This window comes from Fistularia commersonii, chromosome 33 (assembly GCF_037954325.1).
Source record: "Fistularia commersonii isolate RoL2024-O1a breed Wild chromosome 33, RoL_Fcom_v1.0, whole genome shotgun sequence".
Lineage (NCBI taxonomy): Eukaryota > Metazoa > Chordata > Actinopteri > Syngnathiformes > Fistulariidae > Fistularia > Fistularia commersonii.
Genome location: NC_141316.1, coordinates 3,857,770 through 3,877,100, shown reverse-complemented (window position 1 = coordinate 3,877,100; position 19,331 = coordinate 3,857,770). Strand labels below are relative to the sequence as shown.

Here is a 19,331-nt window from a genome sequence, read left to right as displayed (position 1 = left end):
ACCAGGGGTCTTTTCTGTATGGAGTTTGCATGTTTTCAAAGAAACTTGGCCCCCTGTTGTTGCTATTTTAAAACTTTTTTTTCATCTTTGTACTCCATCAAAACTCAACATGAGGTATTCAGAAATAATGAATGAATAATTTATGAATAAACAGACTTTAACAGTGAGACTTGGGTCTCTGATATGGTGCCATTGTACTTAAAAAAATACCTGTAAAAAAACACCTGTATTCTAACACATTTGTCTGTGATACAGATGCTGGAGCTTATGCAATCACTCTAAATTCATCTGTTTCTGATGTCAGATATTCACAATGTTCCACAAATGCCTCTTTGATCACCTTAGTTAGATATTTGCAATAGTCTGTTGTAGATTAATTTGATGAAGATGTTGATAGTGATCTTCCTTCTGACCACCATTTGGTCTGCACTTTTTTTTTAACTTTGCCAAGAGAGAAAATATTAAGTAAAGGCAAAGCTCTGTGACCCATGAAATTCATGAATGATATCAGTTTATCAAACTGCAAAACTAAAATGACAGCGATTTAAAATAGCAAATATTATTGAATTGCCTATATCGTCTTACTCACAAAAATGAAAGGGGAACTTATTAAGGTCGGGGTCAGAGAACACGTACACCTACAGAGGACACATACAACACCACACAATTGTCGTTCTGAAACAGAGGGGCTTCTAACAGCTAGTAAGAAACTTGTATGGGCAGACACCCTCCACTTTGCACCCAGACTGACAAAAAAGTGAATCTTATCAAGTAAGTCCATCAAATATGAAAGAGTAAGAAAAATGAATGATCCTCGCATTATTCAGTGTAAAATGTTATTTGAAAGTTTAGTTAATCCATTATCCATCATCCATTATCACAGATCTCCTCTGGTATCAGCTTTCACTTTCACTCAGTCTCTCTGACATGCACACATACAAACACACACACATCAATAAGTCGACTGAAAAGACGAGCCCCGTTGGGATGAAAGAAAACAATTACTGACTGCTACCTGTTGAACCGAGCTATTGTATGTTAATCGGTCACTTTCACCATTGCACAGCGCTATCCTCCCCTTGCAGATATTCAATCCTGTACCATAAATTAACTATTTGAATTTGAGGGTGGGGAGCAAAATTCTTGAAGATTGGTTGCCTGAAGGCCTCATTAATATTAGATTTGCAAATGTAATATGTGTATGACATAAATTCATATGCAAGAGTGACAAAGGCGGGGGGGTCATGGTACATTTACTGTGTTGGTGTGAATTATGCTCAAAGTGTCTGTCAAAATTACCATATCTCATCACATTGCTCTAAAAGGTTGTACATCATGTTTAATAACAGCTGCAGTGTTATACAACTGTTCAAGGGCATAAATTTCATATCTCGGTTTGGGGACATGAAAATAGTCTGCAGTGGTTGCTATCTCCACAGAGAGTTCTGTGTCCTCTCAGGTTTCAGTAACAAAGAACCAACCTTATTGGTTTCAGAAAAACATTTCCGGAAAATAGCTTAATATGCAAAATGATTATTGACAAAGTACCAAACCATGTGTTTAGAAGTCAGTTCTGGGCATTGATTTAGTTACATATTCCAAAAAGTCTGCAACTGCAAAGTACATTAAAAGAATGTTCCCCGTCCGTCTCGACGGGATTATCCAACTGTTGTCATTCATGGTGAGATTTGGATTTGCCTGCATCGATTGGCTCGTCAACAAATGTGCCAGCTGTCTCAGGTCTACATTTCACAAATCAATCCATCATGGTAAGATTCATCAACGAGCTTTACATGTATGACATCACAGGGATCAGCCTGCAATTAAAAGAAAAATTGAATTTCAAATTTTATGGTACAACTGATGATGGGATGTTATTACAGGCAATATAATCATGAAATGTCCCTAGGGGTTTCACAGTAGCGATTTAAAGAATTCAGGATTTGAAAAAGTGATCCGACTGTCCTACAAGGGGAGGGTCTGACCTTCTCTACGAGCTCTCCTTTAACCTATGTCATGTGACCTTTTTACATTTTTTTTTTTATTTACCAACTGAAAAGATGCCATTATTATATTCAGGAAGAGTGATCCAAGTAGAGCCTTACTTTAAGAAATGAAAAGGCCCAACCACTTAGTTATCAGTACGTAAGGGGCCCATTATTAGAACTTGTCACTCATTTTCTGATGTGACACTGACTTTCAATTAATGGCGACAATTATCATCCAATAATTTCCTGCTGACAGATATAGGAAAACCTGCTACCCACTTGATTCTCCCCAAACAAAGTTTTCATCGTGGCTGACTGTTTGACGCACATCTTTATTTGGCCCCACTTTTCAGCCGAACCAAGTGTCTACTTGATAAATTATTCACCAGACAGTCTTGACAGCACAAACAATGATAGGTCACACAAAAATCAATAGAGGACCAAAAAAAGGCACTTTTTCAGAACAGAACATGGGCAGAAAATTAAATAGAGCAAGTGCAAAATAGAAAGGCAGTAGATATAATTGCTCATACAACTAGATAACAGATAATAACACATACAGGTACCCACATTAACCACTGCATCATTATCTTTCATTTCCAGCACTCGAGTAATTATCGCATAGCAGATAAACATTTTGTCCCCAGACCGAAAAGAGAATTCTACTTTACTTGCTGTGCGAAGAAAAATCCTATAAATAGAATAATTGTTCTTCTTCCTGACTTTCCAGTCAACCAAAAAAGGACAAGTTGCTGACATCCATCTTATTTACATGTTTAATATTCATGAGACTTTATTTGAGGCATGAAATTCAAGCTTACGACCGGATAATTATATACAGCTTATTCTATTCATAGCATTATATATTGCATTGCAGTTGCATTCCAAAACAATACTAAAGTTACTCAACTGTAAGTAAGACCTTTTTTCCCAGAAAATGATGATCACGAATGTGCAAATACATTTTATAGATGATTTGGTAGTGAGATTAATCAAAAGGTCATTAGAAAAGCAAACAGCCAGTCCCATCTCCCAAGAGAACAGACTTCAGAACTTGACGTGGATAATTACATAGTAAGCTTCTGTAATTTGCAAGACCAATTACACCGATCCATCTAAGTTAGTACTCAAAGATGAATATTCATCGCATCTGAAGTGTGGCTAAATTAAATCGACAGTTCTGGACTAATTTAAGCTGTTAAAAACCCAGACTTTTGTCAAATGCATTGTCGCCTATTGCACAGGAAGTAATAAGGGGGAAAAACAGGTCTAAATGGAATTCAACTCAAGCAGTACATTCGAGGTAAATAAGTGGTTTGGACGAAACTGAACATCAAATATAATTTATCTGCTTCTATTTCAAATCCCAAACCTTTTATACAAGTATCTTCGTGTCTCCAGATGTGAACCGCTTGACATTTGCACGCATCCATCTGGGTACTGTATCCCCAATTATCTAATAGTTGTTGAAATTACAGGAATACAATCAGATGCTATTCGAGACAGCACCTGTCCTGCTCGCTTTTTTCCCATTTACTGATATGGAAAACATTTTCTTTCTGTTTATGATACATTTTCATCTAGATTAATTGAGACACATTTTCAAGTTTAATTTTGATTTTGTCACTCCTGCACATTTTCCTCTCTTCGGAATGGCAATGCGATCTTGGCATATAAGACAAACACACTTTGTTATTATTTTGTAATGAAAAAAACTCCTCTTCCAATTCCAAATGTAAGTTTTTGGTTTCTTACTTGATGCAACTCCTTCCAGTCATTTTTACACCCCTTCTCTAGTATAACTTTATTTGAAGATGCTAACTATCTTATTAGTTCACCTGAGTTTTGCAGTAGCTTGTTCAACTGTTCACCAAGCATAGTATTCGCGGTGAAAAGAAAACACTGGGAGCCGCAGTTACTTTTTGACATCTAGAATAAAGGTACCACTGTATATATTGCTTTTTCATATTTTGCCTACCTGTGGTTGAAAGTCTCGACATATTGATTGCGTCTTGGCTGGTATACCGGCTTCCGAGTGTGACGTATGTTATGAGCATTGAAAAATAATAAATACAAGTTTATTGTAATATTTCAGGATCACAACAATCTTCCAATTTAGAACTATAAATAAAAAAGGAACTAACACAAAAAAATACACTTCAATTTAACAGTTATAATTTATTTCCCCGAGCAGAATGGCTGTACTGAATGTCCACCAAACACACCACAATGGGACTAGATTGGCTAACGCCTCCTTTTTAATAATATAGACCCGGTAGAGTTCAATCTAAAAGCCAAAGCTCTGCAATCGACCCACATTGCTTTGACAATCCCCATGCTGGGCATTATTGTAATTTAACACATTGTGTTATAAAGACATAAAGAACAACCATGCAGGTACATGGAGAATGTGTGTCCTCCACAAAGAAAGGTCCCCTGTCACATTTTAAACAGGACCTTTCTTGCTGTGAAGCTTGAGCAGAAGTAACTGTGCAGCTGTGCTGCCTATTAATTGATGCATTTATTTATATATGCATATTTTGGAGCATTTATAAATGTATTTCTTCATTTGTTTGTTTATTTGTGCCTGTTGTGCAAACATCAGCAAACCTGCATTGTAATAAGATAGATATAATGTCAGTGATCCACCCTCCTATATTTGTTCTGTGCCGCAGCATTACATAGTTACCACAGTTGCCTTGTCTGATTCCATCCCAGAGAAGGATGAGTCATTGACATTTCCCCAGGGAAAAACACCTGCAGACAAACCGCTCCAGTTTATGACAGGTCTGTTGCTGCATTCATGGCTTTTTGATCACGCCTAACCATCCGTTTGTGTCTATGAATATCTAATAAGGTTCCCCGTAAAATATAAACACCAAAGTCACATCACAAACCGAGATGATGAGGATGGATCAGTGTTTTCACGGCCATGATGTGTCCGGTAGATGATTTCTTTCTACTCTGATAATTCATCCTAAATAGGTCTTGAATGCCGTGAGCTGGATTCAGTCATATGACTTGTCAAAGTGTATTTAATGGGGTTAAAAAAAGGGAAGACAGGGACACCGACCTCCAACGCAAATCCCAGAAGGGGCTCCTCACAGTGTCAGTTGTTGCAGTAATTAAGCCTTTGTTTCAACACGGAACTCAAGGACTGTGGAAGATTCACACAAAGGTGTTCATTTTCGCCTCCGGTATCAACACTCGTGAACAAGATTACCAGCAAAGCCACATGCTGGAAGAGCTCAACTTGTTCCACATGACTAGAGATCAGGATTCTGACATTAATGAGTAATTATATGGCTCAGAGCATGAGCCTCACCCGATCGCTGACCTCATTGTTTCTTATGTGTTTACATAAATGTTTGTTTACTGATTATTAAATGTCTATTTTGGAACAAATCTGAATGGATATGAAAGCTTTCTAAAAAAGAATAAAAGAGGCCGCAAATACTTTAGCGTTCCTCTGCTTCTTTCTCAATGACACAATTAAACTACAACTTTATTTGCAATCTATACATAATTCTTTTTCGAGCATCAGTCCATCAAGTATGTGTGCACAACTGGTCCAGTATTTCCCTCGATTGCGACTTTCATTCGGATTCTGCATCTCAGGTGAGTCACTGGAGATGAAATGAGCTCTGTAGATCCTATTGCTGCAAGGGACGGGAGTCTGATGTGCCGATCGGAGAACATGATACACTCAGTCAAGTATTCCGAGCACAAACACGTCAGCTTGATAATGGATGATAAAGTCTCTGGAGAGTAGCAGACCTCCTGTGTCTAGACAGATACCTTTACATATTCCAATGAGATCACAGAATTTGAAAGTTCCAAGATGATCAACAAATATTTGATACCAGATCAGACACTTCAGGTGTCTACTTTCCTCTTGGCCTTTGACCTCTTCTATTTTCACCCAATTAGCCCTTTGTGTGCTCCCACTGGCCACAAAGCAAACTCAACCTAAACAACAAATGAGATTGATGTGGTCTCGGTGAACTCAAATCAAAAGTTTAAATTTATTCAGCTTGTTTTCATTACAAAAACTCATTTGTCCTGTCAATATTTTTGAATAGTTAACTTTTGCTTGTTTTTAAGCTTATTTTCTTCATTTTTAGTTGGTAATAGAATGGTAATATACCTACCTAGAATAAATACATAATTCAATAAATGAAACCGGGTGGGAAAAAAAAATTACAAAACAGTCACACAAGCTACAAATCCTACTTAAAAATAATAATAATCACCAAAAACAAGATGATTACAGAATCATAAACATCCAAAAAAGACATTGCAACTCTCTTTTTCTGCTTATAATTGAACACATTTGGGGGCAAGAAAATCTGAGAATAGTTTTGTAGTTTTAAAATGAAATTCATCAGAATGTAATTCATTGGGTATTGATTTTGTCTGGATCGAGGGGTTGAATTAACCTGAATGATCTGCATCTCTGCGGCTTTACATAAACGTCTAGTCTTAACTGGTCTAGTCTTGACCAAGTCTGTGTCTTGACCTCTCCTTGTTCTGCCTCCCTGCCATGTTGCTCATTGTTTTCTTCTGGTGAAGTGTTTTTAGATATCTATAAGCAACCATCAAATAGCAAGCACACTGAAGCTCTTTGCGGCTAAAATCCCTGCTGCTCCCTTAAACTGTTCCCCACCAGTGTCAAAGATTGTTATTTCCTTTACCAAGAACAACATGTTGAAGTCTAGATGAAATACTGTTACGTCTGAAAGGACTGACTGAAGACAGCAGCGGGGCCGGCATAACACTTTACAGACCGTGACCTTGGTTAATTACTTTCACGCTAAAGGCATGAAATGAGGATGACGAGTGTCAATGTTAGCTCATGCAAAGGCATTTGGTTAAGTGAAGATCAAAAAAAAAAAAAATTTAATTCAGTAAGAGGATGGACTGATTGGTATGTCAGAGCTGAAGTGTCTGGTATAATTTCACACAAGAAGAAAATAACATTCTTGATTAGTTATTTTTAACTTAATTTTGCTGGAACCCCTCAGTTAATTCTGTTCAAAATCTGCTTTCCCAATTGAGGGGCTAAGCCGAAGGGTCAAATCTTCTGGTCAAAAAGTTCACCGCCTTCATCCTGAAGGACATAAGACATTGCCCTTAAGACAAGGTTATCTTTAGAAGGTTGGTTATTTATCTGCATTTATCTATATACCCACATACCAATCGGTGATCATGTGACCAAAGAATGGGGTTAAATACCACACAAAGGCACCTTGGATCAGACAGAACTTCCTCTTCAACCATGTCCGGTAGCCTTTTAATCAATCCACCTAGGGTGGACAGAGGGAGCCGTATAAATCGGAAGAATATTATTATCCATCCATCATCTGCCACTTACCCTGCGCTCAGGGTCGAGGGGGATGCTGTCATGAGGCAAGAGGTTGCCAGTCAATCGCAGGCCCACATATACTGTACAGAGAAACAACCATTCATGCACTCACTCATTCAGGGGCAATTTTTCCACACATCTTTTTTTCAATTGACCTGCTTTATGTTTTTGGACTGTGGGAGGAAACCGGAGAACCCAGAGGAAACCTACGGAGACACGGGGAGAACATGAATAGAATCCACAGAATCAAACCAGGCTTTTTAATGCAGTGAGGCCAAAGCGTTAACTTCTGTGCCGCCGTGCCACCAGAATTTTATTGTTTATGGTAATATTCAGACACAAAAACTACATTTTTGATTTTCCAAGGAGATGGAGCTTCAGATTGCCGCGAGTAAGCATGAAAGATGACAAGCCTGAATGGACCCGGGAATCAAAAGGCTGTGAGTGAATGTTGACGTAGTGGAGGTATCCACCTGCCACTTCAGGTACTGAAGCTTTTATTTTATCATTCACACACTTGCGATTGTCCTCGCAAACTGTAGATGCACCTTCACACAATGCTCCCTTCAGCTCCAAGCGAGACAAGGTGTGACACTGACACTCGATTGTCAGGTGCTGGAGTGAGTCAGCGCCACGCCGTGCACGGTTTACCCAGCTTAATGAAAAAGCCAAAGATGGTTGCAAAAATACCAAAATGCCAATAATGTCTAAGAGATTTTGTGAATTGAAATACATTTATAGAAAAAACCTTGCGATGCCTAATTGTATTCTTAACAATCAATCTGTTAACTGCATTTCCAATCGGAGAGTTGGTGGTTCCATCCACCGCTCCTCCTGTTTGCACACCGAAGAGTCCTTGGGCAAGATACTGGCACCGACGCTGATTCCGATGATCTGGTTTGCGCTTTATGTGAAAGCTCTATATATTTATACAAATATATACATATATTTCGATATATACATTTTTACAGCTGTATATACATGTAGATATGTGCATAAATACAAACACATATATATCTATCTTTCCATTATCTACCGCTTATCCTACAGTCAGGGGATGTCATTTGGGATGTCGCCACTTGATCAGTGCGACATAAACAAACTACCATGCACTTTCTCATTCACACATCTAGGCAATTTTTTCTCAGTATTCCAATTAACCTCCTGCATGTGGGAGAGAACTGGAGAACCCAAGGGAACCCCACAGGCACAGGGAGAACATTCAAACTATACACAGAAAGGCCCACCGTGTTAATCAAACCAGGGTTTGTGCCGTGAGGAGGCAGCAGTGCCCACTGTGTGTGTAGTGTAAAATGTTAAAAAAATGAATGTATAATAATTTTTTCCCCAAAAAACCCTCCAAGCAACACTCTCTCTTTGATAATGTTATTTCCGCTGCCAGTGGAGCAGTAATGCATCTTATCAGTGACCGGCTGAGCAAGGGGCGTCTGCTTCTTTCAGCTGGAGTGACTGCTCACTGACATTCTGTACAAATACTTCACTTTCGTTCATCGACACCGAAGGTATGTCAGCTAAGGAATCCCCTTAACTTCCAATCAGCGAGCTCTCATTGAAAACTATTCAGAACTGCATATCAGACAAAAGTCTGCATTCTGCACAATTGTTGTAGCCCCAAGGACTAACAATGGCAACAAGATACTCCTTGCAAGAACATTGAAAGAATTGATTGTTGCTTCCGAGTATGGACATAAATTCTCCAGAAACTCCTGATAAAAACTTCCAGGAAACCCTGGCAGATACAAGAATTTCCCCAAAATATTAAGAACACCTCCAAGTAAAGCAGTCCCGGTGTCTTCCAGAGGTACAACAAGCTTACATTTCACTCTGAGTCCCTGCGAGAAGCTGAATGCAAGTCCAGCCAAGTGTGGTCTGCGCATCCATTTCGGGGTGAAAACTGCAGAATCGCACATTTGCACTGATTTGTAAAGATGGCTTGTTTAAGAGAACACCGCAAGGACACCCTGTCTGAAAGATGGAGAGGTAGGGCGGACTGCGTGCGCTGTCCAGTAACTCAAGGCCAGAGACAATTTGGCCTTTTGAACTAACATCTAATATGATTTTCTCAGCAAAGTATAAAAGGCAGCTGAACGCACACAAATATATATACTTCATGCCCTAGAAGCTGACTTATTACTCAGAAAAGCTGAACTTAAATGACTTTCCGACGTCAACAATTTTTTTATATATATAAACTATTCAGCTTCACCCCAGTCTGGCCTTTTTCCTAGAACTGAAATTTGACAAGAAATCTTTTCTCTCCTGTCATAAAGGTGCCTTCTGATTAAAATAGTAATAGTTATCTACCTAAGCCAGGAGGGATATAAACCGGGAGGCTCGTGCAATGTCTGTTATGCCAAACTGTGTCCCACTACATCTCTCCGGAGGGGACTGAAACTGAATCTGTAAAGAGTCTTGTGCGAATATACACATGCTCAGACTCAGAGTTTCTCTCAGAAAGGATTGTAGGTTCCATAAGACCACACTCTGTGAGATTCCATTCATAAAATCTTGATAAAGCTTCTGTAAACAAACAAGGCTGCAACCCCCCAAGACGTCCCTGTGAAGTCTCTCTTCTGAACATAAAACTTTTTCTTGGAAAACTTTCTCACATTTGCTCTGATATTTACCAGCATTCTGCACCGCTAACCTGGTTTGAAAGTTGAGCCGCTTCTTCTCATTCAAAAATCCTGACGAAAGGCGTCGACCGCGATGATTGCCGCACCCAGTACTGGGGATTTGTCATCGTCGTGACAACATGGAAACATTTAACCTTTTCTACATGGAAGAAGGAAGACGAATTCTGCCTTAAAAACTTTTTCGGGCCAGTCCTTTGTGTCGGTGTCATGAAACTGCCCACTGGGATGTATCTGTCTATCCATCTAGAGTGGGGAGTTGGGTGAAGGCCAGTAGGCTGAATGTGATATGAAATATGTGATATAAAAACTTTTACAAGATTTTCCTGCAGCTACAACACAGTCCCTCCCTGCTAGGAAAGGGCCTCGCAGAGCCGCCCCTCCCCCCACGCTGCATCCGTAGACAGAGCTTCGGTGCAGAGCTCTTGAGATTTTGCCCGTATTCCACATCAGAAACGGCTAGTATTTTTGGCTATAGTCATTTTATTCCGTCCATCATAAGGAAAGCAGGCGTGGATGCTGGGAGGGATAAACAGTGTTATTCATCAAACACCCAAATGAATCTGTTGAGGAATTTCATCAGGACAGCAGCATGAAAAAATCAAGAGCAGAGTCGATCTCTGAGAGTATCTGTTGACAATGTTTGTTTGACAATGTTTGTTTTTTTTTTTTTTTATTCTATTCTATTAATCTCTTTCAGGAAATGATTTCTCTGCATTTAACCCATCATGGATGAACCATGAGCAGTCGGCATTGCGGGAGCAATTTGGGGATCAGCATCTTACTCAACCGCGGGGATTGAACCAGGACTGTCCAGTTCCAAGGACAACCGCCTACTTTATCAACGTATTTATCAATTTACGTCTGGGCTATTTAAGGTCTCCAGTTAACCTGTTACATGTTTCCGGAGTGTAGGAGGATACCGGAACCTGGAGGAAACCCATTATTTATTTATCTATGTATTAAATGGATGAATGACTCAGTCAAGGGATGAATGAATGGATATCCTTCATCAATCTCATTCACCGCTCAAACTTTTTACACAATTTTGATTCCCTGGGATGTATTAACCGAAGAACGTCCAGTTTTTTTTTTTTTTTATCCTCCTCTCAAACACAAGCGCTCAACCTCTGCTTCAATCCTTCATTTTTGGGGTCATTTTATTTACTGGGCCTGTCTGCTGTGAGACCTTTGGGAAACAGTTCCCCGTCTCTCTCCAGCTTTTCAAAGGTGGTCCTCTTTGAAACTCTGGAAAGTCGAATAGACCGTGCAGAGGCTTTTACAATCACGTCTCAGAGAGTAGAGTAAGTTCAACATTTACAGCCGCTTGGCCTTCAGAGTCAAACAAAAGGGGGAGCAGCTGAAATGTTGTCTGAACATCATTTTCAAACTCCTGGAGATTCAGACCCTGCAGGTTCTCCGGTATTCGGCTCGAGGGAGGAAGTATAGTAATACCGCAAATACATGAGGAGCGGAAGAGATAAGCAAAGTCGGTGAGGGGAAGGTGAGAAATGTACAGAAAGCACACCGGAACATTGGAAAATATTATGATCTTTTTTCAGATTAAGTTTTTGATTCAAAATCTTTTTTTTTTTTCTTCTGTTGTACAGTTTATTCTTGATTTTAACACATTTCATGGATAAACAAGGAAAAAAAGAAAATAGAATATCCATGTTGTATTTAAGTGACAGTCTTGAGATGATCAGGCCAGAATATTGTAAATCATGTGTTTTTCTTACGGTACTTTGACAAAGATAGTTTCATCATTTCATGGGAGGAGGGGGCTTGAGTGTGTCCCAGGGCTCACCCTGGGCTGGTCAGGACCTCAAACAAGACACACATCCATTCACTCTCTCTTACACATGTCATATAGAGACAAATAATCAAAATCATTCACACATCTCAGTCTCCATTGAACCTCCTGCATGTCTTTGGACTGTGGGGGGAAACCAGAGACACAGGGAGAACATGCAAACTCCTCTCAGAAAGGCTCTCTGTTGGATTCCCACAACCACCCTCTTGCTGCGAGGCAGATGACTAACCACTGCACCATGCAGGGATCCTGCATTTAAAATGAAGTTACTGATAAGTGATGAACTGAAATCTGGCATTAATTATGGTAAGTGTCCTCCAGCTGTATCACAGAGATAAGCCAAGACTGGTGCTGTTAACAAATGAAAAAAAGAAAAAAGAATTATAACACAATAAATAAATGGACTTCTTTCCAAATTGATATTCTATTGTCCAGGATAGTTCCCGGTTCGTCCCTCAACATTCCCACTGCTGCTGATTCAAGATTGTTTAAGTTCAGTCCAACCACTGAGCAGGATTTCCTCACCAGCTTGTTGAGGAGTCTTGAGGAGTCCGACACAGACGCCAAATGACCTCAGAGAGAATATCCTGCTCTGACCCTTCCAGTAGAGGGCATCTATGTTCAGTTTATTGTTTATTGTTTTTGTTATTGTGGACCACAGGGTATTTGTAGGAGTCCGCTATCTCCACCTCCTCAACCTGGATGGTGATTGGTATCTGTCTCCTCTGGTTCTTCCTATCATCTACAACCACCTCCCAGGTCTTGGAGATGTTGAGTAGAGGGTAGTTCTGGCTGCTCCACTCAACGAAACTCGCAATCAGACCTCTAGACTCCTCGTCGTCATTAATGTAATCAGCAATGGAAGAGTCATTGAAGAACTTCTGGAAGTGGCAGGAACTGGAGTTGTGCCGTATGTTGGAGGTGAAGAGGAATGAAGACAAGATAGTACCTTGGGGCACTCACCTGCTGCACACCACAGCGTCAGAAACCGAACAGTCCACTCTGACATACTTCAGCTATCCTGTGAGGTTGTACAAGATCCAGGCAGTGATGTCAGGGTTAAGTTGCGTACCCACCAGCTTGTCCATAAGGAGGGTGGGTTGGATGCTGTAGAAGGCACTGGAGAGGTCAAAGAAAGTGACTCTCACATTGCACCCTCCAGATAGGATAGGGCCCTGTGTGAGGTTTATGACTGCATCCTCCGCACCAATGTGCTGCCGATACGCAGAGGGTTCAGGAAAGCAATTAGCCATTCTTTCAGGTGCTGGAGTACAAGCCTCTCAGATGACTTTGTGACATGTGATGTTATGATGTTAAGTGCCACCGGCCTGTTGTTATTGAGAGCACTCAGACGTCCTTTCTTCAGGTACTGGGAAAATGCAGGAGGTCTTCCAGAAGCCAGGCACCTTCAGAAACCTCAGAGGTTGATGATGTGCTGGAAGACTCCAGCAAGCTGCCCAGCACACACCCTGAGGACCCTGGGGCTAATGTTATCCAGCCCACTTGGCCTGGAGAACTCCCTCTGCACCTGGCTGGTGGTTAAGGTGAGGCTGCGGTTGGGTTGTCAAACCTATTTAAGAAAAAGTTTAGCTCTGCTGGATGTAATAAAGACTGCCAGTTTGATTTGTTGGCAAGCGACCTCAGGTTCACCATGACAAGCGAGGGCAGGAATGGCTCTCTCACTCCTGGGCAAGCTTTACGCCCCCGCCTGGTGCTCCTCCATAGCTCCTCTAGGATGCGCACAGCGGGGAGTCCACCTCCTTTCCTGAGTTGAAGAAGTTACTCTTGAGCATATGTGATCATTTTTCTCCAATGTTGCCAGAAGAACACTGTGTAATGCAGCCCAGTGTGCCGGAAAAGCAGTATTCAGTCTTACACGCAAAAGAGAAGTAGATAAATAAATCAATAAATACAGAAAGAGAAGAAAGAGGGGTAAAAAGAGTTGGAGTTGCAACAACAGGCTGCCGTTTTCCTGCGCCATCTTCAAAAAAAAGGAAATGACATTTAATATATTTGTATATGTATTTTCATATACAAGCATATATGAAGCAAGACAGTGAATCATCCTCAACATGTATTAGTTTCAGGGAACAGTTGGATGCCAGAGAAGATGAAGACTCCACAGGATAGCTTTATCATATATTAATAGCATGTTTCACTAAATTCTTTTTTTAATAAACATTTTGAACCTATTCAACACTACATGTGAATGGCGACAGAACCTAAAATTACCCTGAAAAATGGAAAGAAACTTATAAACAGTTTTACTGAGACAAAAAGCTGACTTTTAATTTAGCCTAACTAACCTGCCTTCAAGATGTGACCTGGGCCTCCAAGTGGGTGTGAATTGGAAGGTATTTGTGTTTAAATTATGACTTAGCAGAAACAGTAGAATCTCTGAAACCCACAACAGTGAGTTCTGCAGTTTTACGGCACTGTACCAGGGGTCGGCAACACGCAGCTCCGGAGCTGCATGCGGCTCTTTGATACGTCTGATGCAGCTCAATAATCAATGAGTATTGACTTAAAATGTATCTTATTTTAGTTCGTTCATTGCTAAAATGCAATTTTAAATGTGAAGATTATGGCGATCTACTAACATCTAAATAAAAAGTGTCGAAATATTTTTGTTGCTCTTAATAAATGACTGCGGCACCAGTGGAAGGATGACAGCTCACAGAGAGAGGATGGCATTTTTGGTTTGTTGCCAGTGAATAATGTAAGTTTGGGTTTTTTCATAAATACAAGATGGACACAAGTAGACATGGAGTATTTTTCTTACAGGTAACCGTCAACTAAACATCTTTTTTTCAGAGCAAATGTAATTTTGTTTTCTCTGCAGTTGTTCATTGCAATACATTTTGTTTATTACATTAAAAGCGTTTATTGTCACATGCACAGTGTAGAAACCTGTTTCCCTGTACAGTGGAATTCCTATTTTCCTGTCCGCAGTGCATTAGCATACACGCATAAAGGCCATGTATGCAAATGCACGTGCACTTGCAATGTCAGACGTGCACCGATCCATCTTTTTCTAAATTAGTCCAATCACAGCAACAATACAGATGGAGCAGTGACAGATGTTTGAGCGGGAAAAAAAAAGATTGAAAGCAATTGAAAATGTGATAATGAGAGGTTAAAAAAAGCTATATACAGTCCAGGTAAGTAGGTAAAAGTTAAAGAACAGGCATGCATGAGGAAAGAACAAAGAAGTAGATTGACTCACTGGGGTGGACCAGTCAAAGGATATAAAAGCAGGAAAGGAGACAAGCAAAACAACAAACTTCAGACAAGAGCCATTTCAACTCAGTCCTAAGGAGGACACAGTATCATGAGTTTTCCACACCTTACAGGGACAGCTGCGGTTCTGTGAGTTGCCCCATGGGGAAGGTTGTCCGTTTGATCCCCGGCTCCCACCTGTTGCAGAATGGAAGTGCCCTTAGGAAAGAAACTGAACCTCAAGTTGTTCTGGTTAGAGCCTTGCGTGGCAGCTCTGCTGCATTCATAGTATGTAACAATTCATGATTCATACTTTATTCTACCAGTGGGGTTAAAAGCAAATGACTGCTTTGTATATTTGCATATGTATTTACATCATATACATGCAGATATGAAGCAAAATGTAAAAGTCATCAATCAAGTTACAGTGAAACTGATCAGGAAGCCCCTGTATGAGGCCATCAGGATCCAATCATGAGCGCTTTAGTGCCATCATGATGTTGTTCTGTGGATAAACTGCATTATTTATCTTTGCAGGGGGTTGAAAAATAAGTGTATTCAAGAAAAAAAATTAATAATAAAATTCAGATCATATACTCCAATCAAATGAATGCAATCACAATGATTTATTCTCATAATAACAATCATCCTATCCCCACATGGGAGAAAGAACCTAGTCAGCATTGGTGGGCCAATATAGAATCTTTGTGATCCCGATAAGTCGTATCTCTCTTCCTTTTCATTGTTTAGAAACACTTTGTATCATTTGTGCATCCATTTATAGTCATCTTTTATTTCAGCTGAATCGTGGCCAGATCAAGGATAAAACCGTGCAGAGGCTCAATGATCAATAGAGGCAGGAAATTAAATGTTTGCAGAGTCCCATTTCATGTAACCGACGGAGGAGAGAGAAGTAATTCTTCTGGTTTGCAAGTCATTGTTAACAGTCTCATTCATGGCAGGAAGTGGAAATGAATCGTAAAACGCTGGGCAGATACTTAAAGGTATAATCCAATTCAGTGTGTGACACTTGGTGGCCGAGGCTGTTAGCGGCTCCACCTCCGCGCATTAAACACAGCAGTGTAACAGGAAGGAGAGATTCAAGGCAAACTTTTCATTTGTTCATTTTTATTGGAGTCTTTACAGCAGTCGTCGCTCATGCTTGATTCAAGTGTGTCGTGCAGCACTCCCTCCACAAAGTCTCTGCAGTCCAGGGGGCTTTGCCAACAGTCTGCTCTTTTCCATGGTTGTTTTTGGAAGCTGTCGTTCTCCAGAAAACATACCTTTTAATCATTTGTTGGTTTTGGGCCTAAATGGACCGACAGCAATGGGGGGTGGGTTTACTGGGCTGCTCTCAGAACCTTCAGGAATATAAACACTAAAGTGGAGACGCTGTGGCATTCACAGCACAAAGGACCCCGGTTCGATTCTGACAAGGGGACCTTTCTGTGTGGAGTTTGCACGTTCTGCGTGGGTTCTCCGGTTCTCCGGTTTCCTCCGCCAGTACAAAAACATGCAGCATTAAATTGGAAAAAAAAGGGAAAATCACCCTGAATGGGTGGGTGAATGGTTGTCTGTCTGTATATGTGGGTCTGACTGGCTTCCAGTCGAGGGTGTACCCCGTCTCTCGCCCGATGCCAGCTGGGATCGACCCTGGCGACCCTGAGAGTAGGATAAGCGGCAGACGATGGATGGATCACTGGTGCGCAATCATCACCAATATTTACGCTCATTCCCTAACGGGGAGGCCAATGAGATGCAAAGGGCAATCTATTGTAAGGCTGTAGAATCAGCCTACTCGGTACAGTAAAGTAATTTTTTTTATGCATATTTCATACTGAGGAGACAAAAAATGTAAATAGTGTTATATTTGTGATTAATTAGCAACAGGCACTGTTTTGAACAATTTCAGCCTGTCTAAAAATAAAAAAAGTCTGTGCTGCAGCACACGTTTGGAGCCAAATCTAGACACACACACACACACACACACACACACACACACTTGCACTTTCCAAAGCACACATTCCAGTCCAGCAAAAAGGGTCATATTATTGCTCAAGGTCATTTTCAGAGTCTGTTATGGACGAGTGATCCAACCGTTGTCCTCTGCATTGCAAATGATCACTCATCCCAATCTCAGCGCCGTGAATAAAATAAAATAAAATAAAATAAAATAAAATAAAATAAAATAAAATAAAACAAAATAAAATAAAATTTGAAAAATTACATTAAATTAAATGAAATAAAAATCAAAATAAAATAATGCAATCAAAATCAAAACGAATAAAATAAGATCTATGAAAATGAAATAAAAGTTAATGTAAATCAAATCCAATCAAAATAAATAAAATGAAGATAAAACATTTACATAAGACAAACAAAATAAATGAAATTAAATTTATTAAATTAACAAATCCAAATGAATAATATATATTAAAATACAATTAAAAACGAAATTAAATAGAATAGAAGAAAATAAAACCAAATTAATATACATTTAAAAATAAAATATGTAACTATTCCAGACCCCTTCGCTCTCAGGCATGTGCAAAACTTTCAATGGATATCGCGCGTTTCGCTCCGTCGGACCTGCGCGTAACACACACACTCTCACACACACACATACCCTCACACACGCACACGTCGTGGTGCGAGGTGGGAGGTGAAAGGCAGAGGGAGGTGAGGGGGTGAACACCTGCTGCCGGTGGACGCACGGTTTGTGTGAATGGAAGCTGCTGCGTGACAGCGGTGACGTCAGGTTGCAAAGAGAGGCGGCGGCGGCGGCGGCGGCGGCGGCGGAGACGCGGATCGCCGAGGCACACACGGACCTTTTCCAAACTTTACCGAAGGATCCGCGGGAACAAAACAAACAAAAAAAACACCGGAGATGAACAAGTCCGTGAGTGTCCACAACCCGGCGAGAGCCGGCGGCGGCTCCGCGAGCAGCGACCACGAACTCGTCATCACCTCCACTTTCGGGACCCTTCTGTCCATCGTGTACATCGTGGGGGTGTCCGGGAACGTGTACACGCTCGTGGTTATGTGCCACTCCATCCGCTTCGCCACGTCCATGTACATCTCCATCATCAACCTGGCACTGGCGGACCTCCTCTACCTCTCCACCATCCCCTTCGTGGTGTCCACGTACTTCCTGAAGGACTGGTACTTCGGGGACGTGGGCTGCCGCATCCTGCTGAGCCTGGACCTGCTCACCATGCACGCCAGCATCTTCACCCTCACCGTCATGTGCACGGAGCGCTACCTGGCCGTGACCAAGCCGCTGGACACGGTGCGCCGCTCCAAGAGTTACCGCAAGGCTCTGGCGTGGGGCGTGTGGCTGCTCTCGCTGCTCCTCACCATGCCCATGATGATCATGGTGGCCCAGACCACCAAGAAGTCCACCGACGGGGGGCTGAAGCGGATCTGCGCGCCCACCTGGGCGCCTCTGGCGTACAAAGTCTACGTGACCGTCCTGTTCGGCACCAGCATCATGGCGCCGGGGCTGGTCATCGGTTACCTGTACGTCAGGTTGGCGCGCACCTACCTGGAGTCCCAGCGCAACTCGGTGATCAGCCGAGGCGCCAAGCGCTCCCCCAAGCAGAAGGTGCTCATCATGATCTTCACCATCGTGCTGGTGTTCTGGGCCTGCTTCCTGCCCTTCTGGATCTGGCAGCTGCTGCCCCTGTACCACACCAAGCCCCTGAGCCTGGCCTCGCACACGCACACCTGCATCAACTACCTGGTGGCGAGTCTGACTTACAGCAACAGCTGCATCAACCCCTTCCTGTACACGCTGCTCACCAAGAACTACCGGGAGTATCTGAAGAACAGGCACCGCAGTTTCTACAGGTACACGTCCTCCTTCAAGCAGCGGCCGCCCAGCCTCTATTCCTGGGGCAAGTCGGCGTCGTCCAGCAACCAGTTCGAGTTCAACTCGGAGACCCTGGTCATGGGGACGCTCAAGTGATGAACTCTGAACTCGTAGAGGAAGAGGAGGCTTTTATTCGGGGAAAAAAAAACTGCATAGGTGAGTTGAAAGGGGTCCCCGATGGCTGCGCGCGTAAAATTACGCGCGGTTTGTTTTTGTTTTTACGCGCGTCTCCTGCGCGCCGCTCCGCAGTACTTTGGGGATTGAGGGAGGGGAGGGGGTGAACGTGGTGTGTGTGTGTGTGGTGTGTGTGTGTGTGTGTGGGGGGGGGGGGTGTCATTGATGAATTCACATTCATTCTCAGTTGCCTCCATTCACGCGTGAGCGTTTTCACACTCGCGCGCCCTTAAGCGCCCTGACGCCC

The 19,331-nt window shown here is 41.8% G+C and overlaps 1 protein-coding gene across 1 annotated transcript; it reads left to right on the top strand.

Moving 5' to 3' along the window:
- The first annotated feature begins 17,868 nt into the window (after positions 1–17,868).
- Positions 17,869–19,054, top strand: LOC147214720 (urotensin-2 receptor). Its single transcript, XM_086140743.1, has one exon. It carries the CDS (start codon positions 17,927–17,929, stop codon positions 19,004–19,006), a length of 1,080 nt encoding a protein of 359 aa, XP_085996869.1. The 5' UTR covers positions 17,869–17,926; the 3' UTR covers positions 19,007–19,054.
- Positions 19,055–19,331: the final 277 nt, after the last annotated feature.

Excerpts from the sequence above, each read along its gene's own strand:
- LOC147214720 (XM_086140743.1), top strand. The coding sequence starts at position 17,927 with ATGAACAAGTCCGTGAGTGTCCACAACCCGGCGAGAGCCGGCGGCGGC.